This window comes from Pinus tabuliformis, chromosome 8 (assembly GCF_031772625.1).
Source record: "Pinus tabuliformis cultivar Carrire ecotype Pingquan chromosome 8, CPIR1, whole genome shotgun sequence".
NCBI lineage: Eukaryota > Viridiplantae > Streptophyta > Pinopsida > Pinales > Pinaceae > Pinus > Pinus tabuliformis.
The window spans coordinates 2,045,085,020-2,045,105,992 of NC_142294.1; the positions used below are offsets into that span (position 1 = coordinate 2,045,085,020).

At 38.0% G+C, this 20,973-nt stretch overlaps 1 protein-coding gene across 1 annotated transcript in view; it reads right to left on the reverse strand.

Moving 5' to 3' along the window:
• Nucleotides 1-16,400, reverse strand: part of LOC149244666 (large ribosomal subunit protein mL101 (rPPR4)-like) — a 118,934-nt gene extending 102,534 nt beyond the window's left edge. Inside the window, exon 1 of the mRNA XM_089374960.1 lies at nt 15,847-16,400. Coding sequence (XP_089231086.1) covers nt 15,847-16,176 — 330 coding nt within the window. The 5' untranslated portion in view covers nt 16,177-16,400. The remainder of the gene's footprint in view (nt 1-15,846) is intronic.
• Between the last annotated feature and the right edge of the window lie 4,573 nt (nt 16,401-20,973).

Sequence of the window (20,973 nt, forward strand, 5' to 3'; positions counted from 1 at the left end):
TTTGGACCTAACATTGTGGTTGCAGGTGGACACTTCATTGGAAGCCAAACTAGCCATCAAACAAGGCCATAAGGCCTCTTGGTTTGCCTCTCAAATCTCTCATTCTCATCACTGTTCTCATATATAATTCTGAAGCATTTTATGACAGTGGTATATTCAGGGCATAAACACATCTAAAATAGTCCTAATCTCATCAATTAATCACCTAAGGCATAAAAAACTAATCTTGTGGTTAAATTAATTGCACATGAGTAAAATTTGAAAGACTCTTGGGTGTATTCAAGATCTGATATGTTTGCTACAGCCATCGAGAATCACCTACAGCAGTGATAAAATCACATAACAGTGGCATAATAAGTAGCTTCCATTCATATTTTCTCATTGGCATATCATTTGCACTCATTGGGCTTGCACTTGTTGGCATCTCTATTTGGTTTATTAAGCATTTTCTTTTGGTGAAGATTGTCATTATACATTGTTAAGTACTTCATTGTTCTAAACTGAATATCAATATAATTTATCTCTAAGTACTTAAGACACTTAACAATCTCACCTAAAGATAATCACTCATCTTACACTTACATTTTAGGATTAGTCTTACATTAATTAGCTGACCTCCAAACATAAACTTGGTTGATAGAGAGATAGGACCACATTTCTCATCTAACTTGTGAAGCCTAGACTCTCTTTTATGGTTAACATGGTGACCTTGTAGTCATCAGAGCCACAATGTCTGCAATGCCAGAGGCATCAAGTAAAGAGACAAAGAGACAAAGGTCAAAGAGGTAGGGGTTTGTTGCTGGAGGTCAAGCTCATGATTTAGAGGTCGAGTTTATATTTGCAGGAGGATTATTGAGGCCGAGTTCATCCTTTGTAGGCCGAATTCATCAGCTATGGAGATTGATGATTGGAGGCCAAGTTATTCCAGTGGAGGTGAAAGTCATCACTACAAGAGGATCAAATTTATTGCTATTTTTGGAGGTTGAATTGTATATATGAACACAACATATACTGTAAACATCCCAAGAATAGTCCTAAAACACTTGCGATACATGCATGAAAATGTGTTGGCTCATTGAATTTCAATTAGGTGAAAGATCCAAGTACACAGTTACGAGGCACTAGTTCCTGTAGTGGAACATTAAGTCACTTCTTGCTTCTCCAAAGAATAGTTATTCTCTCCTATGCCAAGTAGAGAAACCAAGACCAGCTATTAATACCCTCAAAGAGACAAAGGTATCGTTAATATAGTCTTTGCTATCTTCCCCTCAGTTTCTCTCCCACAACTTACACTAGAGACTAGATTCAAAATAGTTGAGAGGAAGGATTCACCCAATTAGGCATATAATTTAAAATAAACCAAGATCTTGCATTTCACTTAGTTTTAGGTGTTGCATTTCATATAGGACAGTGAAGCATCCTAAAGTAGCAAATGTTCATCCAGTGGCTTGGTAGATAATTCACATAAAGCAAATATTTTGACTCCATTGAAGGCACCGGTCTTCCAAAGTAATCTAATCTAAACACTAAACTTGCTAAATTAACCAAGTTGCTAGGCTATTCAGTTGTCTCCCAGACTTGTTGGTTGTCGACGGGTCAACTCATTATTTTGCACTTATGGACTTCATCACGCCTGTTAGAGAGCCCAGCAACATGCACTATTGATTATTTGACCTCTTGGTAGGCTTACTATTTTATTTATGAGCTAGTTTGGTAGGCTTGCAACAAATAGATAGTTATTTGCACATTATTTTAGTTGATACGCTAATGTAGGCTCAAATTAGGTAATTCGAACTCCTAATGAGTGTATAAATAGGAGAGACATAAATTCATTTGGATCATCACTTTGGATTGGATCATTCTCTCTCTTGAGAATTTCGCATTTCTTTCTTGGAGGATGAATTGGAGCATGGATGAATTTTGATGTTTGGATTGGATTTTCTTATCTTGGAGCTTCTTTATTGTCAAATTGTTGATGGTTGGATATGTTCTCTTACATGTAAGTACACACATTTAATGCCATTATTGTTTTACTTTGTCATATGCATTGGAATGGGATTTTCGCTATACTAGGGCTAATTGTTGCATTGCATAATTGTGAAATTGTAAAATTATTGTTTCTATATAGCATCTCTCAATGTATGGGCCATGTATGTTCAATGAAATATCCTAGGGATAATTCTACCATTGAATTCATCTTGATAAGCCATCTCTTTTTGCTAAGCGAAGTATAAATCTTTGAGGTCACTTCTTCTTGCCATAAAGGCCAAGCGAAGTAGTCCTTGAGGCCTCCTTGACCAAGAAACAAAGTCCTTTCTCATCATCCTCCTAGACTCCATTCTCCCCAAGGGATTAGGCACTTATCTACCAATAGGTGGTCACTAAAATAACCATTTTTCTTCACCTTTCCCTTTCTCTCCTAAGTCTAACCAACTTGGGTTACCTAGGCATTGTTTTACAACCAGGCCGGCTCAACTCGGAAACGACCGAGTCAAACCGAGCCGGTAAAAAAATGTGTGACCAGTCCAGCAAACCGGCTCGGTTGACCGAGTCATTGATGACCAGGCCGAGTCATCCAATGACTCGGCCTAGTCATCAATGACTCGGTCAACCAGGCCGAGTCCGTATTGACCAGGCCTAGTCATTGGAAAACGGCTGGGCAGCGTAAAAAATAAATTTTATTCGCTTTTTTTTGGATTTGTGGTAAAGTTAAAATCAGTTTATGGATTCCAAAGGGTTTAGGTAAATTGTTAAGTGCTTTTGGGGTCCATTTCCCCCTCCCAAACCCTATTTAAGACAGCCAAATGCTCTCATTCACTCACAGCAGTCTTATGCATTTGAGTGAGAGTCTTCTTTGAGAATTAGTGAGCAGTTCTTGAGCTTGTTTTGGAGCAGCAGTGAGGAGTCTTGGAGGAGCATTGTAGCTGGAGTGAGGAGCTTCTTGGGCAGCCATTTGGAGCAGCATTGAGAAGCTGATTTTTGGAGCAAGCTTGAGGAGGCAGCTTGTGCCTGGAGGTATTTTTTTCCACCCTTACAAATCTGTTTTTGCTTAGTAAATTTTAGGTGCATATCAAGAAAGCTTAGAGAGTGTTTTTTGTCAAATAAATGAACATTGAATCAATTTTTTATTTTTTTTTCATTTTCAGATTGTTTTCCTAGTCAAAAAATGGCACCTAGAGCAAAAGATCCTGCTTGGGCATATGTTGAAATGGTTGATAGTCAGATGTGTTGCAAGTTTTGCCATAAGAAAATTAAGGAAGGTCCTGGGGGGATTCATAGGCTGAAACAACACTTGGCAGGGATTAAAGGCCAAATTACCGCATGTCCCTCTGATGAAATTGGGGAGATTAGAAAGAATTTGGTGGACAGCTTTGAAAAATTTAAAGAAGAGAAGGCTAGGCAAAAAGAGATACAGGCTGAGATTGGGAGGAAGAGGGAGATACAAAGAATGATGGCTACCAACCCCCACTATGATTTTGAGGGTTCTTCCTCTATCCCTCAAACTGATGCATCAAACCCTTTCCGTTATGTTCCTCCCTCTTTTGCTTCTGTTCAAGATAAGGGAAAGGGTAGAATGAAGGGTGATGTGTCTATCAAAAGTTATTTCACTCCCTCAGGCTCCTCTCCATCAGATGCACATGGTCCTGAAGTTAGTAAAGGTCTTGCTCAGCCCACTTTAGATGACCATTGGAAGAAAGAATTGAGGGAGACTGCTTGTGACTACATAGCTAGATGGTGGTATGATGCTGATATCCCCTTTAATGCTGCTCGTTCACCATATTATGAGCCTATGTTTGAGGCCATACATGCTGCTGGAAAAGGATTCAAAGGCCCTACTATGCAAGAGCTAAGGGGGTTTCGTTTGCAGAAAGAAATTCAATCCATTAATGAGTATTTGCAAGAGTTCAAGGAATCATGGGCAAGAACAGGGTGTACCATCATGTCAGATGGATGGACTGATCAAAGAAACCGTACCATCATAAACTTTCTTGTCTTCTGCCCACAGGGAACCATGTTTTTAAAATCAGTTGATGCATCTGATAAGGTAAAAGATGGCCACTTGTTGTTTCAGCTATTGGATGAGGTTATTGAGGATGTGGGGGTGGCTAATGTTGTTCAAATCATCACTGACAATGCCTCTAACTATGTTTTTGCTGGTAAACTGTTAGAGGAAAAACACAAGACCATCTTTTGGACCCCATGCGCTGCACATTGCACAGACCTCATGCTTGAGGATATTGGAAAATTAGATTGGGTCAGAAACACTGTAGATAATGCCAAAAGCATAACAAAATTTATCTACAATCATACACTGGTTTTGAGTCTCATGAGGAAACACACTGGAGGCAAGGATATTATTAGGCCTGCCATCACTAGATTTGCTACACATTTTTTGACATTGCAATCTATGCTTTCCCAACATAGAAACTTGCAAAAGATGTTTTCCAGTGATGAATGGAATCAAAGCAATTGGTCTAACAAACCAGAAGGCAGAGAATTGAAAAGGAAAGTCCATGATGAAACTTTTTGGAGAAAGGCAGCAGAGATTGTGAAGCTTGCTGAGCCACTAGTTAAGGTGTTGCGGTTGGTGGATGGGGAAAGGTTGGCTATGGGCTTCATTTATGAGGCTATGGATCAAGCAAAGGAGCAAATAAAGACAGCATACAAGGATAGAGTGGCAAAGTATGGGCCCATTTGGGCAATCATTGATGAAAGATGGAACAATCAACTCCATCGCCCTATACATGCAGCTGGGTATTTTTTGAACCCACGGTATCATTATAAAGCTAAGGAGTCAGGAGCTTTGAGGGGGGAGGTCAGAGATGGACTGGTTGATTGCATTGAGCGCATGATCCCATCGGAGTCTGATCAGTTGCAGATACATCAACAGGTCACATCCTTCAGCAATGCAACAGGTACCTTTGGGAAGAACCTAGCAAAGATTGCAAGAGAAGCAGATGAGCCAGGTAAACAAAAATTTCAATTTTCAATTTCTTAATGGTTTTACAGTTTTACTTTTTTTATTAAAGACTAAAGTTTGTTAAATCATTTATAATTTGAAAGTTAGATATAATTTGTAATTTTGTTGAGCTTCAGCCTTCATCTAACTCATAATTCATTACACTCCTATGTTTTTTGCAGCACAATGGTGGGAGGCCTTTGGTGGCCAGTGCCCTGAATTGCAAAGGTTTGCAATTCGTATTTTGAGTCAAACTTGCAGTGCATCTGGGTGTGAGCGCAATTGGTCTGTCTTTGAGAGGATTCACACAAAGAAGAGAAACCGTTTGGAGCAAAAACGGTTGAATGATCTAGTTTTTGTCCAATACAACCTTCGGCTCAGACGGAACCAATTGCTGAACAAAAGACCTGATTCAGATCCCATTGTGTTGGAAGACATTGATCCAACATCAGATTGGGTAGTGGAGAGTCGTCTACCAGAGTTTGATCCTGATGAGGATCTTGATGAACTTGATGTTGGAGATCCACTGCAGCATGTTCAGTTGAATGCAGATCCCAATCCACCAGCCTCAGTCTCACAGCCAGCTAGTAGGACTCCAGTTCTAGGTGCTTCCTCTGCTCAGCCACGACAGAAGCGCAGCCGCATTTCTACTCTATCTCAGCTTGCATCTGCTGCACAGCCTAGTGGTACTGGCACCACTTCTACAGTTGCAGTTGGAGACGATGATGATGAGGAGGAGCCATGGGGCCCCTTGTCTGACTCTGATGATGATGATCCAGAGATTGGTCGAGATGATCTTGGCTCCTCTGGCAGTAGCTACTAGCCTCCTTGGTTATTTGTATTTTGTTTTGACTCTTGAGTCTTTGATCATGTATGACAGACTACAGTTGACTATGTATTGCCATTGGGTACCATTTTGATATAATAGATTGGTTCATGAGCCTACTTTGATCATATGTTGTCTTCCATCTATATTATAATGCTGTGTGTTTGGAAACATGAATGAAAATCTTTAAAATTATGTTTAAAATATTTAAAATTATGTTTTTTTATAAAAAAAATAAATATTTAATGTATTTTTTACAACGACCGAGTCATTGAAATCGAGCCGGCCGAGTCATTACCGAGTCGGAGTAGGAGTCGGAGTCGATCCTCAGCCGAGTCATTACCGAGTCGAAGTAGGAGTCGGAGTCGATCCTCGGCCGAGTCGGAGTCGGAGTCGGAGTTGTAAAACATTGTACCTAGGGCATCACTTTCCCGACAAATTAGCCATACAAAAAGTTCGATCTCCTAAACTCTACTACGCTGATGTGTCCTCAAGGTCTCCTCGGAAATTCCAACAGTGGGATTGTGAGATATGCCAAGCCCTAGCTCTGAGATCAAACTTTGCCCTAGTGTTCCCTAGGCTAGTACCTCATAGGATCATTTTGACACCTTTAAGTGGAAATTTTTGTTTTGATCCTTGCCCCTTCTTTGGGTTAAGATCATATTGGGTGCTAGACTCCCTTCCCTTAACCTAGGTTGGGTCCACTTGGTCCCATGTGGTCCCATACCTTTGAAAAGTTAATTCTTCAAGAACCACTTGGGAAATCAAGTTCAATAAGGATTTTAGGGATTGGGAAAACCCTTTACAAGGCATATTCCTCTAACCTAGCCCTTAAATCCTCACCTCCCTATCCTAGAAAGCTTTGTACTTTGCTTAAAGAGCAAGCAATCTAAATTTTTAACCTCCTTCTAGGAAAAGGATCATTAAAGTCACTTCACATCCATTTGTTGACTCATCCTTCACAAGTGACTTTCCATATACCAAGTCTCCTCCCATCGGTGAAAGTCAGCAAAGAGTAGGGAGTCTTAGTTGAGGTGATAGTGGGCTAAGTCTCCATTGTTGCCCTTGACCTAACAGTTGTCCCTTTAGGCATCCCTTTTAGGCCCCCTGCTAGTTTGAGCAGTAACAAGAACCAAGGTCTTACTATTTGGAATACTCTGGAACTAGTGATGGAGAGATGTAATGATCAATACTAGTATCGAAGGGCAAAGGAGTCAAGAGAATATCAATGACAAGAGGATATTAAGAAAAATGACCTTCCTTAAGTTGGCTACCCGAAATAATGAATCAAGGGAAAGACTAGAATCTAAGGATGGGTAATTTTTCAACTAATTAGGGCAAACCATAAAGTCAAAAATCCACTAAAGAGGAATCCTCAATCGGATTGCCCTCGCCCTGAGGATCAACTATGGCATTCAACAAACAATTGTTTACTCAACGAACCCCCTCGAGGATCTGCCTAGCCACGTGACTCGTCTCTCAATACATCGACCACACTAAGCCTTTTGGTGATCTTCAATCCCTTACAAATTCAAACCCTTTAAAATATTATCAACCAAACCAAGAAAGATCTTGAATCCCTTACAAATTCAAACCCTTTAAAATAAGCACACGGATCTCGTGTAATGATATTTCCAAATTGTGAAGGGGGCTTTCGTTCACTGGCAATGTGGATGGATTACTAAGCCATCCACCACAGTAACATTCTCACTGGGGTCTGCCCCACATAAATCTCATGTTCCAAAAAAGGATGGGCTGGGTAAGAGTCCCGGGTGAATCTGGTAGAATAGATGCCGCAACCTGCAACGCGAGAAGGAGGAAGTTCGTGTTGTACAGTGCAGCCCCCGGCCAACATCGGGGTGTGTTTCAGTTTTCATTACGTTTCCGATAGATTGTGCCATATGGTCGATAACACCTATAAAGATCATGATTTTATAATAAAAAATAATAATTTTATGAAGGTAAATTAAACTAACCTCAAGGGCATGCTTATATCTGCCATATTTGCGGAGCTTCTCGACAGCTTTTTTCTAGATTCGTTTTCGTAAGCTTTTTACCTTCACGCGACCAGTCTTTGATTACTTTAACTGCACTTTAATTCCAATTGTCGGGGCGGGATAAATGTCTCTACAGAGTTAGCTTCTTGCGTTCATATGCTACTTCTTCTTCCGCTGACGTGGCCGCAGATGCAGTCGCAGTTGAAGCTCCCCTCCTGTCACTGATAAATGCTGGGAGGACTGCCCCTGTGCTCTGTGCAGCTCTGAATTTGCTGCAAATATGGCGGATCGAAGTGCTCAGCTGCGCCATGAGACTAGAAACTAGTTTCTTGCAGGGTTTAAGGGACAAACGGTTTTAATAGTCATCTAAAACCCTTTCAAACCAAAATCTGGTCTGGCCTTCAAATCTCCATTGTGTTACAAGACTGACGGGGAAGATTTCACTAGGTCTTCGGAGTGTCTGTCAGTTTAATTTGATGAAACATTTATTTCACCACTTAAAACCGTTTTTATGTGATGTGTATTTTTTAAGGCCTCGTCTACCCAGCATTCAAATTTGCCCGGAGGGCCAAAAGAGTCGGAATCCGGCCAAAAAAATTCAATTGAGAGGAAATTACAACGACGAATTTGCCAATTAACATTTTAAAAAAAGCTAAATTCTGGACACAAAACACCAATTTTGTGTGTTAAGTTTATTCAACTTATTTTACTTCATATTTTACAGTAGGAATGTTTAAATAGAGTTTTTAATGGGGAAATGAAATCAGTATCATCAAAGACGTAAAAGTTGTAACTTGAATTTACAAAAAAATTTGTTGTTAAAAAATTATTTTTAAAATCTTAAGGTCGAATAAATAAATAATAAATGTTGAAAGTTTTTATTTCAAACTAAAACATTTTATGTGATATGTTTTTATAGTCGAAAGAATTATTTTTGAAATTTTAAATTTGTATTTAATAAATATTAAAAAGGAAGTTTATTTGAGATTTATTCAAGGAAGCTTATTTGAGATTTATGAATAAATAATAGAATAAAAATTTTGATGATGATGTGGATTAGATAATTAATTACATTATTAAAAGTCATGAGTTTGGTACTAAGTAAACTATAAAACATTATTTTTTGGGGGTTTTTCATATTAAATAAATTAATTAATTAAAAAAAATTGGGTTACTTTTTCACTTAAATGTGTGGGTAAGATTTTGATGGATACATTTTTCTATAAGCTCGTGAAACCCCTCTACTTAATGAAAACTTTCAATTAGATATCTTTTTCTTTGCAATGAGGCTCAATTGGTTGAGGACCTAATGAAAACTTTTTAATTGGATGTCTTTACTTTTCTATGAGACTCAATTAGTTAAAAAGAGATCGAGGAATTAGCTTAATTAAATAAACAAATATTGAGTAACAATCTTGATTGATAATGGGAGATAGAGAAATAAACTTATTGTTGATTGGAATGCAAAAAATGAATATTCAACGATAGCAAAATTGTTCAATTCATTAATACAGGGAGAATGAATCAACTAGTACTCATTTGCATCAACTCTTATTAAGCGATGGTTGTGTATAAATGACTCAGCATGTGAGAAATGAAGCAATCCATGAAAAGGAGAGGAATTTTATTTACTCATGTTACATCTCTCACTAAATCAAGCATGCCTTATATCTTTGAAAATAAAAAGGATTTTGAGGTTACTCTATTACATAAATGTTTTGTAAACTTAGTGCCATGATCTTTATCTTGAAATGTAATTAATTTTTATAATTAAAGATATATGTGTGTGTTTTTAAGATTTACCAAAATATTTTTCATATGACAATGGCTTGTTGGGTAAACTCTCTAGATGAGATGGGCATGCAAAGTCATATGAGATTTTTCTATAATTATAAACTATTGGGTAAAAGCTACATGAGATGGGTAAGTTATATCATATATATAGCTAAAAAAAGGGGGGATGGTTCGCATGAGAGTACGAGTTATTATTATTGAAGGAAATATGTAGATTAAAGCATTGTGACCTGGTAAATGTTATTTAAAGTTCAGATCATATGATATTTTTTGTGACTTATCTTGTTGATACCTAAATAAATATCCTTTCAAGTTTTTAGGAGGCAAGAAATGTTGACAATTGAGGATGATGTAAGAAACATGGTAGAGGATAATATGACCATATCACAAATGAGTGTAATATATGGAGATCAACAAATGGTTTAATAGGAGTTAAAAAGTGCATCTAACTACAACATCTTTATTTGTTGTTGGAGTAAATATACATGAGCTATCTTGTGTTTGTAGTTATGATCATGTAACAACGCTCTACTCCTAGGCCTTTCTATCATCATATTTTATTATTTGTAATGAAAATGTCATTATTGGAAGACGATCCAAAATTTTGGTTTATGAAAAGTTTTTCGGCGTAAAATTTTGTGTTTGCAGAGGTTCTAAAATTTTTCAAGGCCTAGCCGTCACCTTTTCCAGCCTTGCCGTGGCCCCTTCTTCCCTTTTCAGTGAGTCACTAACCCTCATTGCACTAACCGCAGCTCTTTTCCTCCTTGATGTTAGCCCTAGAGGGTTTTCCCTTGTTGTTAGCCCTCGTTCCCTTAGGCCGCAGGCCTCTTCTCCTTAGTTGTGCCCTTGTTCGGCCTTCTAGCCCCCTCGACGACCCTTTTTATGGCCTTATACCCTTGCCGCAACCCTTAGAGGGCTCTCCTCCTAAGCCGCAAGCCAATTTTTGGCCTTTTCACGGCCTCCTAAGGGCCTCTAGCCCTCTTGGCCCCTCCCCTTTGGCCTCTTTCCCTCTGGCCTCTTTCCCTCTATCGCAGGCCTTTTAGACTTTCTTCTCCCTAATCGTGGCCTTCTTAAGCCTTCCTCCCCTCATCGTTGCCTTTCCCTTGGCCTCTTAGCCCTATCGTTGGCTTATTAGCCTCTTTCTAGCCCTCATCCAAGCCATTATTCAGTCATTGATTGAGTTTGTATTGGTTTTGGTCTCTAACATTTTGTTTTGCAACGATTTTGGACCTAACATTGTGGTTGCAGGTGGACACTTCATTGGAAGCCAAACTAGCCATCAAACAAGGCCATAAGGCTTCTTGGTTTGCCTCTCAAATCTCTCATTCTCATCACTGTTCTCATATATAATTCTGAAGCATTTTATGACAGTGGTATATTCAGGGCATAAACACATCTAAAATAGTCCTAATCTCATCAATTAATCACCTAAGGCATAAAAAACTAATCTTGTGGTTAAATTAATTGCATATGAGTAAAATTTGAAAGACTCTTGGGTGTATTCAAGATCTGATATGTTTGCTACAGCCATCGAGAATCACCTACAGCAGTGATAAAATCACATAACAGTGGCATAATAAGTAGCTTCCATTCATATTTTCTCATTGGCATATCATTTGCACTCATTGGTCTTGCACTTGTTGGCATCTCTATTTGGTTTATTAAGCATTTTCTTTTCGTGAAGATTGTCATGATACATTGTTAAGTACTTCATTGTTCTAAACTGAATATCATTATAATTTGTCTCTAAGTACTTAAGACACTTAACAATCTCACCTAAAGATAATCACTCATCTTACACTTACATTTTAGGATTAGTCTTACATTAATTAGCTTACCTCCAAACATAAACTTGGTTGATAGAGAGATAGGACCACATTTCTCATCTAACTTGTGTAGCCTAGACTCTCTTTTGTGGTTAACATGGTGACCTTGTAGTCATCAGAGCCACAGTCTCTGCAATGCCAGAGGCATCGAGTAAAGAGACAAAGAGACAAAGGTCAAAGAGGTAGGGGTTTGTTGCTGGAGGTCAAGCTCATGATTTAGAGGTCGAGCTTATATTTGCAGGAGGATTATTGAGGCCGAGTTCATCCTTTGTAGGCCGAATTCATCAGCTATGGAGATTGATTATTGGAGGCCAAGTTATTCCCGTGGAGGTGAAAGTCATCACTACAAGAGGATCAAATTTATTGCTATTTTTGGAGGTTGAATTGTATATATGAACACAACATATACTGTAAACATCCCAAGAATAGTCCTAAAACACTTGCGATACATGCATGAAAATGTGTTGGCTCATTGAATTTCAATTAGGTGAAAGATCCAAGTACACAGTTACGAGGCACTAGTTCCTGTAGTGGAACATTAAGTCACTTCTTGCTTCTCCAAAGAATAGTTATTCTCTCCTATGCCAAGTAGAGAAACCAAGACCAGCTATTAATACCCTCAAAGAGACAAAGGTATCGTTAATATAGTCTTTGCTATCTTCCCCTCAGTTTCTCTCCCACAACTTACACTAGAGACTAGATTCAAAATAGTTGAGAGGAAGGATTCACCCAATTAGGCATATAATTTAAAATAAACCAAGATCTTGCATTTCACTTAGTTTTAGGTGTTGCATTTCATATAGGACAGTGAAGCATCCTAAAGTAGCAAATGTTCATCCAGTGGCTTGGTAGATAATTCACAAAAGCAAATATTTTGACTCCATTGAAGGCACCGGTCTTCCAAAGTAATCTAATCTAAACACTAAACTTGCTAAATTAACCAAGTTGCTAGGCTATTCAGTTGTCTCCCAGACTTGTTGGTTGTCGACGGGTCAACTCATCATTTTGGCACTTATGGACTTCATCATGCCTGTTAGAGAGCCCAGCAACATGCACTATTGATTATTTGACCTCTTGGTAGGCTTACTATTTTATTTATGAGCTAGTTTGGTAGCCTTGCCACAAATAGATAGTTATTTGCACATTATTTTAGTTGATACGCTAATGTAGGCTCAAATTAGGTAATTCGAACTCCTAATGAGTGTATAAATAGGAGAGACATAAATTCATTTGGATCATCACTTTGGATTGGATCATTCTCTCTCTTGAGAATTTCGCATTTCTTTCTTGGAGGATGAATTGGAGCATGGATGAATTTTGATGTTTGGATTGGATTTTCTTATCTTGGAGCTTCTTTATTGTCAAATTGTTGATGGTTGGATATGTTCTCTTACATGTAAGTACACACATTTAATGCCATTCTTGTTTTACTTTGTCATATGCATTGGAATGGGATTTTCGCTATACTAGGGCTAATTGTTGCATTGCATAATTGTGAAATTGTGAAATTATTGTTTCTATATAGCATCTCTCAATGTATGGGCCATGTATGTTCAATGAAATATCCTAGGGATAATTCTACCATTGAATTCATCTTGATAAGCCATCTCTTTTTGCTAAGCGAAGTATAAATATTTGAGGTCACTTCTTCTTGCCATAAAGGCCAAGCGAAGTAGTCCTTGAGGCCTCCTTGACCAAGAAACGAAGTCCTTTCTCATCATCCTCCTAGACTCCATTCTCCCCAAGGGATTAGGCACTTATCTACCAATAGGTGGTCACGCAAATAACCATTTTTCTTCACCTTTCCCTTTCTCTTCTAAGTCTAGCCAACTTGGGTTACCTAGGGCATCACTTTCCCGACAAAATAGCCATACAAAAAGTTCGATCTCCTAAACTCTACTACGCTGATGTGTCCTCAAGGTCTCCTCGGAAATTCCAACAGTGGGATTGTGAGATATGCCAAGCCCTACCTCTGAGATCAAACTTTGCCCTAGTGTTCCCTAGGCTAGTACCTCATAGGATCATTTTGACACCTTTAAGTGGAAATTTTTGTTTTGATCCTTGCCCCTTCTTTGGGTTAAGATCGTCATTGGGTGCTAGACTCCCTTCCCTTAACCTAGGTTGGGTCCACTTGGTCCCATGTGGTCCCAGACCTTTGAAAAGTTAATTCTTCAAGAACCACTTGGGAAATCAAGTTCAATAAGGATTTTAGGGATTGGGAAAACCCTTTACAAGGCATATTCCTCTAACCTAGCCCTTAAATCCTCACCTCCCTATCCTAGAAAGCTTTGTACTTTGCTTAAAGAGCAAGCAATCTAAATTTTTAACCTCCTTCTAGGAAAAGGATCATTAAAGTCACTTCACATCCATTTGTTGACTCATCCTTCACAAGTGACTTTCCATATATCAAGTCTCCTCTCATCGGTGAAAGTTAGTAAAGAGTAGGGAGTCTTAGTTGAGGTGATAGTGGGCTAAGTCTCCATTGTTGCCCTTGACCTAGCAGTTGTCCCTCTAGGAGTCCCTTTAGGCCCCCTACTAGTTTGAGCAGTAACAAGAACCAAGGTCTTACTATTTGGACTACTCTGGAACTAGTGATGGAGAGATGTAATGATCAATACCAGTATCGAAGGGCAAAGGAGTCAAGAGAATATCAATGACAAGAGGATATTAAGAAAAATGACCTTCCTTAGGTTGGCTACCCGAAATAATGAATCAAGGGAAAGACTAGTATCTAAGGATGGGTAATTTTCCAACTAATTAGGGCAAAACATAAAGTCAAAAATCCACTAAAGAGGAATCCTCAATCGGATTGCCCTCGCCTTGAGGATCAACTATGGCATTCAACAAACAATTGTTTACTCAACGAACCCCCTCGAGGATCTGCCTAGCCACATGACTCGTCTCTCAATACATCGACCACACTAAGCCTTTTGGTGATCTTGAATCCCTTACAAATTCAAACCCTTTAATGTATTATCAACCAAACCAAGAAAGATCTTGAATCCCTTACAAATTCAAACCCTTTAAAATAAGCACACCCTTTAAAATAAGCACACGGATCTCGTGTAATGATATTTCCAAATTGTGAAGGGGGCTTTTGTTCACTGGCAATGTGGATGGATTACCAAGCCATCCACCACGGTAACATTCTCACTGGGGTCTGCCCCACATAAATCTCATGTTCCAAAAAAGTATGGGCTGGGTAAGAGTCCCGGGTGAATCTGGTAGAATAGATGCTGCAACCTGCAACGCTAGGAGGAGGAAGTTCGTGTTGTACAATGCAGCCCCCCGCCAACATCGGGTGTGTTTCAGTTTTCATTACGTTTCCATATGGTCGATAACACCTATAAAGATCATCAGTTATCGCTTCAAACATCAATTATCGCTTCAAATTGTGCAGCTATATACTCCGCTATTCCAGCAACCGAGGTGAAAACTCCCGCTATTCGAGACAAGCCCTTCACCATCAGGGAAGGCATTCCTTGGGCTTTTTACGATGGAGCCTCTCAGAATAATAGGGTTGGCGCTAGCATGAGCATTCATCTATCTGCTGAACATTATCTAAAAGCTTCTGTTGGTCTGGGCTCCGGGACCAATAACTATGCCGAGCTGTCGGCTTTACACCTCTTGCTGTGCTGGCTTCTCCAGAAGAACATTCTCACTATTCAAATATTTGGTGATTCACAAAATGTCACCAATTGGGTCAATGGCAATGCATCATGTCACAACCAGACTTTAAAGCCTCTATTAGATGAAATTATGTTATTAAAGCCGTCCTTTAACAGTTTTCATTTATGTCATATCTACAGGGAAAATAATGAAGAAGCCGATCAGCTTTCTAAAGCTGGCTTACAACAGATTCTGGGCGGATGGACGATAGAGGAATTTTTCCAGGGGCATGAAACCTTATCACAGCAGCCACCTTTCGCTCCTCCTACATGAACGGGGATACTTTTCCTCTCATATATCTTTTACAGTTTTGTTATAATTACAGTTTCAAAGACACTGTTTCCATATTTCTTTTTTGTATATATCTGCTACCGGCCGCATTAGTAAGGTTTCATAACTCAAACAAAATCCACACAGCGGAATGATCATATGCACCGTTTTTGTTTTCCGGGGTTGTTTTCCTTCATAGAAGGAGACCCCATTTTGTGCTTTTAAAATGGTATGGTTCTTACAATATAGCTGAAAAAAGGAAAATGATGGACAGTCATGCTTGATAGAGCAGTTGTTGAAGTTTTTTCAAGCACTAATCAAGTACAGCCAGTTTTGGGCACAGCTCCAGTCGAGCAAACTTCTACGGAAGTGATCCAATCAGAATGTAAACTTTTTATTCTGCTAATGAAAAGTTTTTGATTTTTTCTTCGGAAAAAAACACCTATAAAGATCATGATTTTATAATAAAAAATAATAATTTGAAGACTGGTAAATTAAACTAACCTCAAGGGCATGCTTATATCTGCCATATTTGCGGAGCTTCTCGACGGCTTTTTCTAGATTCGTTTTCGTAAGCTTGTTACCTTCACGCGACCAGTCTTTGATTACTTTAACTGCACTTTCATTCCAATTGCGGGGGCGGGATAAATGTCTGTACAGAGTTAGCTTCTTGCGTTCATATACTACTTCTTCTTCCGCTGACGTTGCCGCAGATGCAGTCGCAGTTGAAGCTCCCCTCCTGTCACTGATAAATGCTGGGAGGACTGCCCCTGTGCTCTGTGCAGCTCTGAATTTGCTGCAAATATGGCGAATCGAAGTGCTCAGCTGCGCCATGAAACTAGAAACTAGTTTCTTGCAGGGTTTAAGCGACGAATGGTTTTAATAGTCCTCTAAAACCCTTTCAAACCAAAATTTGGTCTGGCCTTCAAATCTCCAATTGTGTTACAAGACTGACGGGGGGCCAAAAGGGTCGGAAACCTGGGCAAAAAAATTCAATTGAAAGGAAATTACCTCAGTTTACTTCATATCGGTAAGAATGTTTAAACAGAGCTTTTAATGGGGAAATGAAATCAGAATCATCCAAAAAAAAATGTGTAAAAGTTGTAATTTGAATTTACGAAAATCTCTATTTTTAAAATCTTAAGGTCCTATAAATTTGATGATGATTTGAATAAATAAATAATAAATGTTAGAAAGTTTTTATTTCAAACTATTTTATGTGATATATTTTTAATAAATAAATAATAAATGTTAGAAAGTTTTTATTTCAAACTATTTTATGTGATATATTTTTATAGTCCAAAGAATTGTTTTTGAAATTTTAAATTTTTATTTAATAAAGATTAAAAAGGAAGTTTTTCTTTGAAATTTTAAATTTTTATTTAATAAATATTAAAAAGGAAGTTTATTTGAGATTTATTTAAGGAAGCATCTTTGAGATTTATGAATAAATAATAGAATAAAAAATTTGATGATGATGTGGATTAGATAATTAATTACATTATTAAAAGTCATGAGTTTGGTACTAAGTAAACTATAAAACATTATTTTTTTGGGGGGTTTTCATATTAAATAAATTAATTAATTAAAAAAAATTGGGTTACTATTTCACTTAAATGTGTGGGTGAGATTTTGATGGATATATTTTTCTATAAGCTCGTGAAACCCCTCTACTTAATGAAAACTTTCAATTAGATATCTTTTACTTTGCAATGAGGCTCAATTGGTTGAGGACCTAATGAAAACTTTTTAATTGGATGTCTTTACTTTGCTATGAGACTCAATTAGTTAAAAAGAGATCGAGGAATTAGCTTAATTAAATAAACAAATATTGAATAACAATCTTGATTGATTAGTGGGAGATAGAGAAATAAACTTATTGTTGATTGGAATGCAAAAAATGAAAATTCAACGATAGCAAAATTGTTCATTTCATTAATAAAGGGAGAGGAACTTTTAATTAATCAATTATAAGGAATGAATCAACTCGTACTAATTTGCATCAACTCTTATTAACCCATGGTTGCTTATAAATGACTCAGCATGTGAGAAATGAAGCAATCCATGAAAAGGAGAGGAACTTTAATTACTCATGTTACAACTCTCACTAAATCAAGCATGCCTTATATCTTCGAAAATAAAAAGGATTTTGAGGTTATTTTATTACATAAATGTTTTGTAAACTTAGTGCCATGATCTTTATCTTGAAATGTAATTAATTTTTATAATTAAAAATATATATGTGCGTTTTTAAGATTTACCAAAATATTTTCATATGACAATGGCTTATTGGGTAAAGTCTCTAGATGAGATGGGCATGCAAAGTCATATGAGATTTTTCTATAATTATAAACTATTGGGTAAAAGCTACATGAGATGGGTAAGTTATATCATATATATAGCTAAAAAAAAGTGGGGTGGTTAGCATGAGAGTACGAGTTATTATTATTGAAGGAAATATGTAGATAAAAGCATTGTGACATGGTAAATGTTATTTAAAGTTCAAATCATATGATATTTTTTGTGACTTATCTTGTTGATACCTAAATAAATATCCTTTCAAGTTTTTAGGAGGCAAGAATTGTTGACAATTGAGGATGATGTAAGAAACATGGTAGAGGATAATATGACCATATCGCAAATGAGTGTAATATATGGAGATCAACAAATGGATTAATAGGAGTTAAAAAGTGCATCTAACTACAACATCTTTATTTGTTGTTGGAGTCAATATACATGAGCTATCTTGTGTTTGTAGTTATGATCATGTAACAACGCTCTAGTCCTAGGCCTTTCTATCATCATATTTTATTATTTTAAAGAGATAAGCAAGACATCAATAGGTCATACAAGGCATGCCACTATTATAGTTGTATTTTCTTTATTCATAGGTCATATACCTTTATAGAGGGTCATACACTATCTTTTCTGAATTACAAGAGTGTGCTATGGTGTTTATAGGAGAGAAAGAGCAATTTGTCATTTAAGAAAGGTATAAACACAGCAAGTTGTGTTGAAAATGTTTGTTATTCATGTCAAAGGATGTCCAAATGAAAGAGAAAGTTATATAGTCAAATAACATATTTCAAGACCTTTCAAGTGATATATGGCACGCCTTATGGAAATATTGTTTTGGATTTTTATGCCCCATTTACATACCCTATCTTTGAATGCATTTTTACTCCAATCACCTAGCTCATATGGGAGCATAATATATATATGGTTGGAAAGCTTATTTTGTGACCTTTCCAACGGTATATGGCACTCCCTCTAACTCATCATGATTGAGGAGAAATGATTCTTTGAGAATTCATTATACAGTTTGCCAATTCAACCTAACTAGTGGACAAGTCAACCCAGTAAGTGGACAACTTAGCCCAATTAGTGGACAACTCAACCCAAGTAGTGGGAAAGTCGGCTCTAACCTAGCATCCAAAGCGTTATAAATAGGCATTGAATAAGAGATTTTTAGCAAGGGGGTTTAAGGTTCATACCTTGTGAACCAAAGGGAAAAAAATGTGAAGTTGAGTTCTAGCCAAGTTGGAGGAATTTTTGTGCGATATATTTTCTTCCCTATATGGGTTGTAAAAAGGTTTTTGGCACACTTTTTGGGAAGTTTTTTGGTTTTGTTTTGCAGGAGGAAAAATTTTACTATGGAGAAGGTTAAGTTATGGTTTGATCTAGAGGTCGAGTTTCGGCCCTTTTGGAGGCCGAGTTTCGGCCCTTTTGGAGGCCGAGTTTCAACACTATTGGAGGCTGACTTTCAACCCTATTGGAGGTTGCATTTCAGCCTTGTTGAAGACTTAGTTATAGACATGTTGGAGGCCGATTTGTAGTCCTAGTTAGAGGATGAGTTATAGACCTATTGGAGGCCATGCTCTAAAATAAGTTGCATAAAAGCTTCCAGGAGGGAAAACTTTCTTTTAATAGATTCCAAGGCTAGATTTTGTTGTCCCTTGAACAATTATAAGTTGGTTCTTATTGAGGATTTGTGTCCTCATCTTCTTGATAAGTTGGAGCCTACAAATTTTGTAAGTTGGTGCTTACAGAGGATTGGTGTCCTCACAAGTGTTTGTAATAAATTTAACATTGTTTGAAAAGCATTGAAGTGTTTCTTCTTCAAGTTTGGATTTACACTTTAATATCAGTGTTCATGCATAGTGTTGATAATTGATTATGTTATGAGATTTCAGTTTTAAGATTAATTGTTAAAAGTAACAAAATATTGATTCAACCTCCCCCCTAGTATTTCTAACAATTGGTATCAGAGCAACCTTCTTCGAGAATAGTGATCCAGGTGGATGTTGGTGGCCACCCACCTATCCCATTTGGATCCCCACAACTGTCTCTTTCAGTTTTTCAGTTTCTTTAATTATAGCATAGTTTACTATTTTTAGCAGTTTTTCGAGTCCTAAACTTCCGGAGCCATTTTGAGGCCCTAAACGACGTTTTTTAGGCCCTAAACGACGTTTTTTGGGAAATCCACCGCTAGCGATTTTTCTGATAAAAATCGTCTTATTTGTCGTAGTCCTCGGAGAGATCTTTCCAACGAGTTATCATGCGCGTCAAACGGAGATAGTACGACCAATTCGCGACCCCGGGAAGTTGATGTACCAACTTACCCAAAAACGGGGCCCACAATTTGGCGTTTCATCTTCTAGGGTTAGGTTTTGGAATGTGAAGGCTTTTCCATTGTTTCTCAACAATAAATAGGCCCTCGAGCCTTATTGTAACAGAGTTCGAAACAGTTCAGAGGCATGTAGCCGACACATCTCTTCTCAGAGATAAGCTACCATCGCCCTAGCTGGTTTATTTCTATTTGTAAGCATATTTCAATATTCTCCATTAATGAAATGAAGTATTATTTCCGCTGCATCTCTATTTTTATGGTTATCGCATCTCTATATTTATGGTTATCTCTGTAATCTATTGCGTTCCTGCTTAAATCCGGATCAGTGGTATCAGAGCGGTCTACTTTTTCTCTGTTTTTCTTTGCATGTCCCCAACGAGGTCGGGATATAAGGAGTTAGGGCTTGAATTGGTCGAACCTTTGCAAGACTAGCCTCGCAAATCTCGACGACCTCGCATGGCGGATGAGAAGAAAGACGAGGGGGCAGGAGATCCTATCAGAATATTGCTCGAAGAAGCCCTCGAGCGACAAAGGAACGCGATGATGGACAGCTTTGCCCAAATCCTTCAGCGGCTACCTAGAGGCGACGCATCGGCTTCCAACAGTTACTCTAGAAATTCCACACCATTTAAGGTACAAGTAAATTTTGAAATCCCCATCTTCGAGGGTCAAATAGATGCAGATGCCGTAGATAAATGGTTAAATCTGCTCGATGGGTATTTTTCTGTTCATGAATTGTCAAGTCGGGAAAAGATTGTTTTCGCTCTTCTCAAAGCAGCCCCCCACGTCAAGGACTGGTGGGAAACCTACTGCGAACAGAGGGATGAAAGTACAGGTTCACTGTTTTTAGCCGCACCCACTTGGAATGACTTCCGGGATGCCATCAAGGAGCAGTACTACCCTGTCAAAAGCTATGATGACAAATACATCAAATGGACCACCCTACGGCAGGGACGAGACCAAGATGTGCCAGAGTTCACAAACATTTTTCATACCCTTCG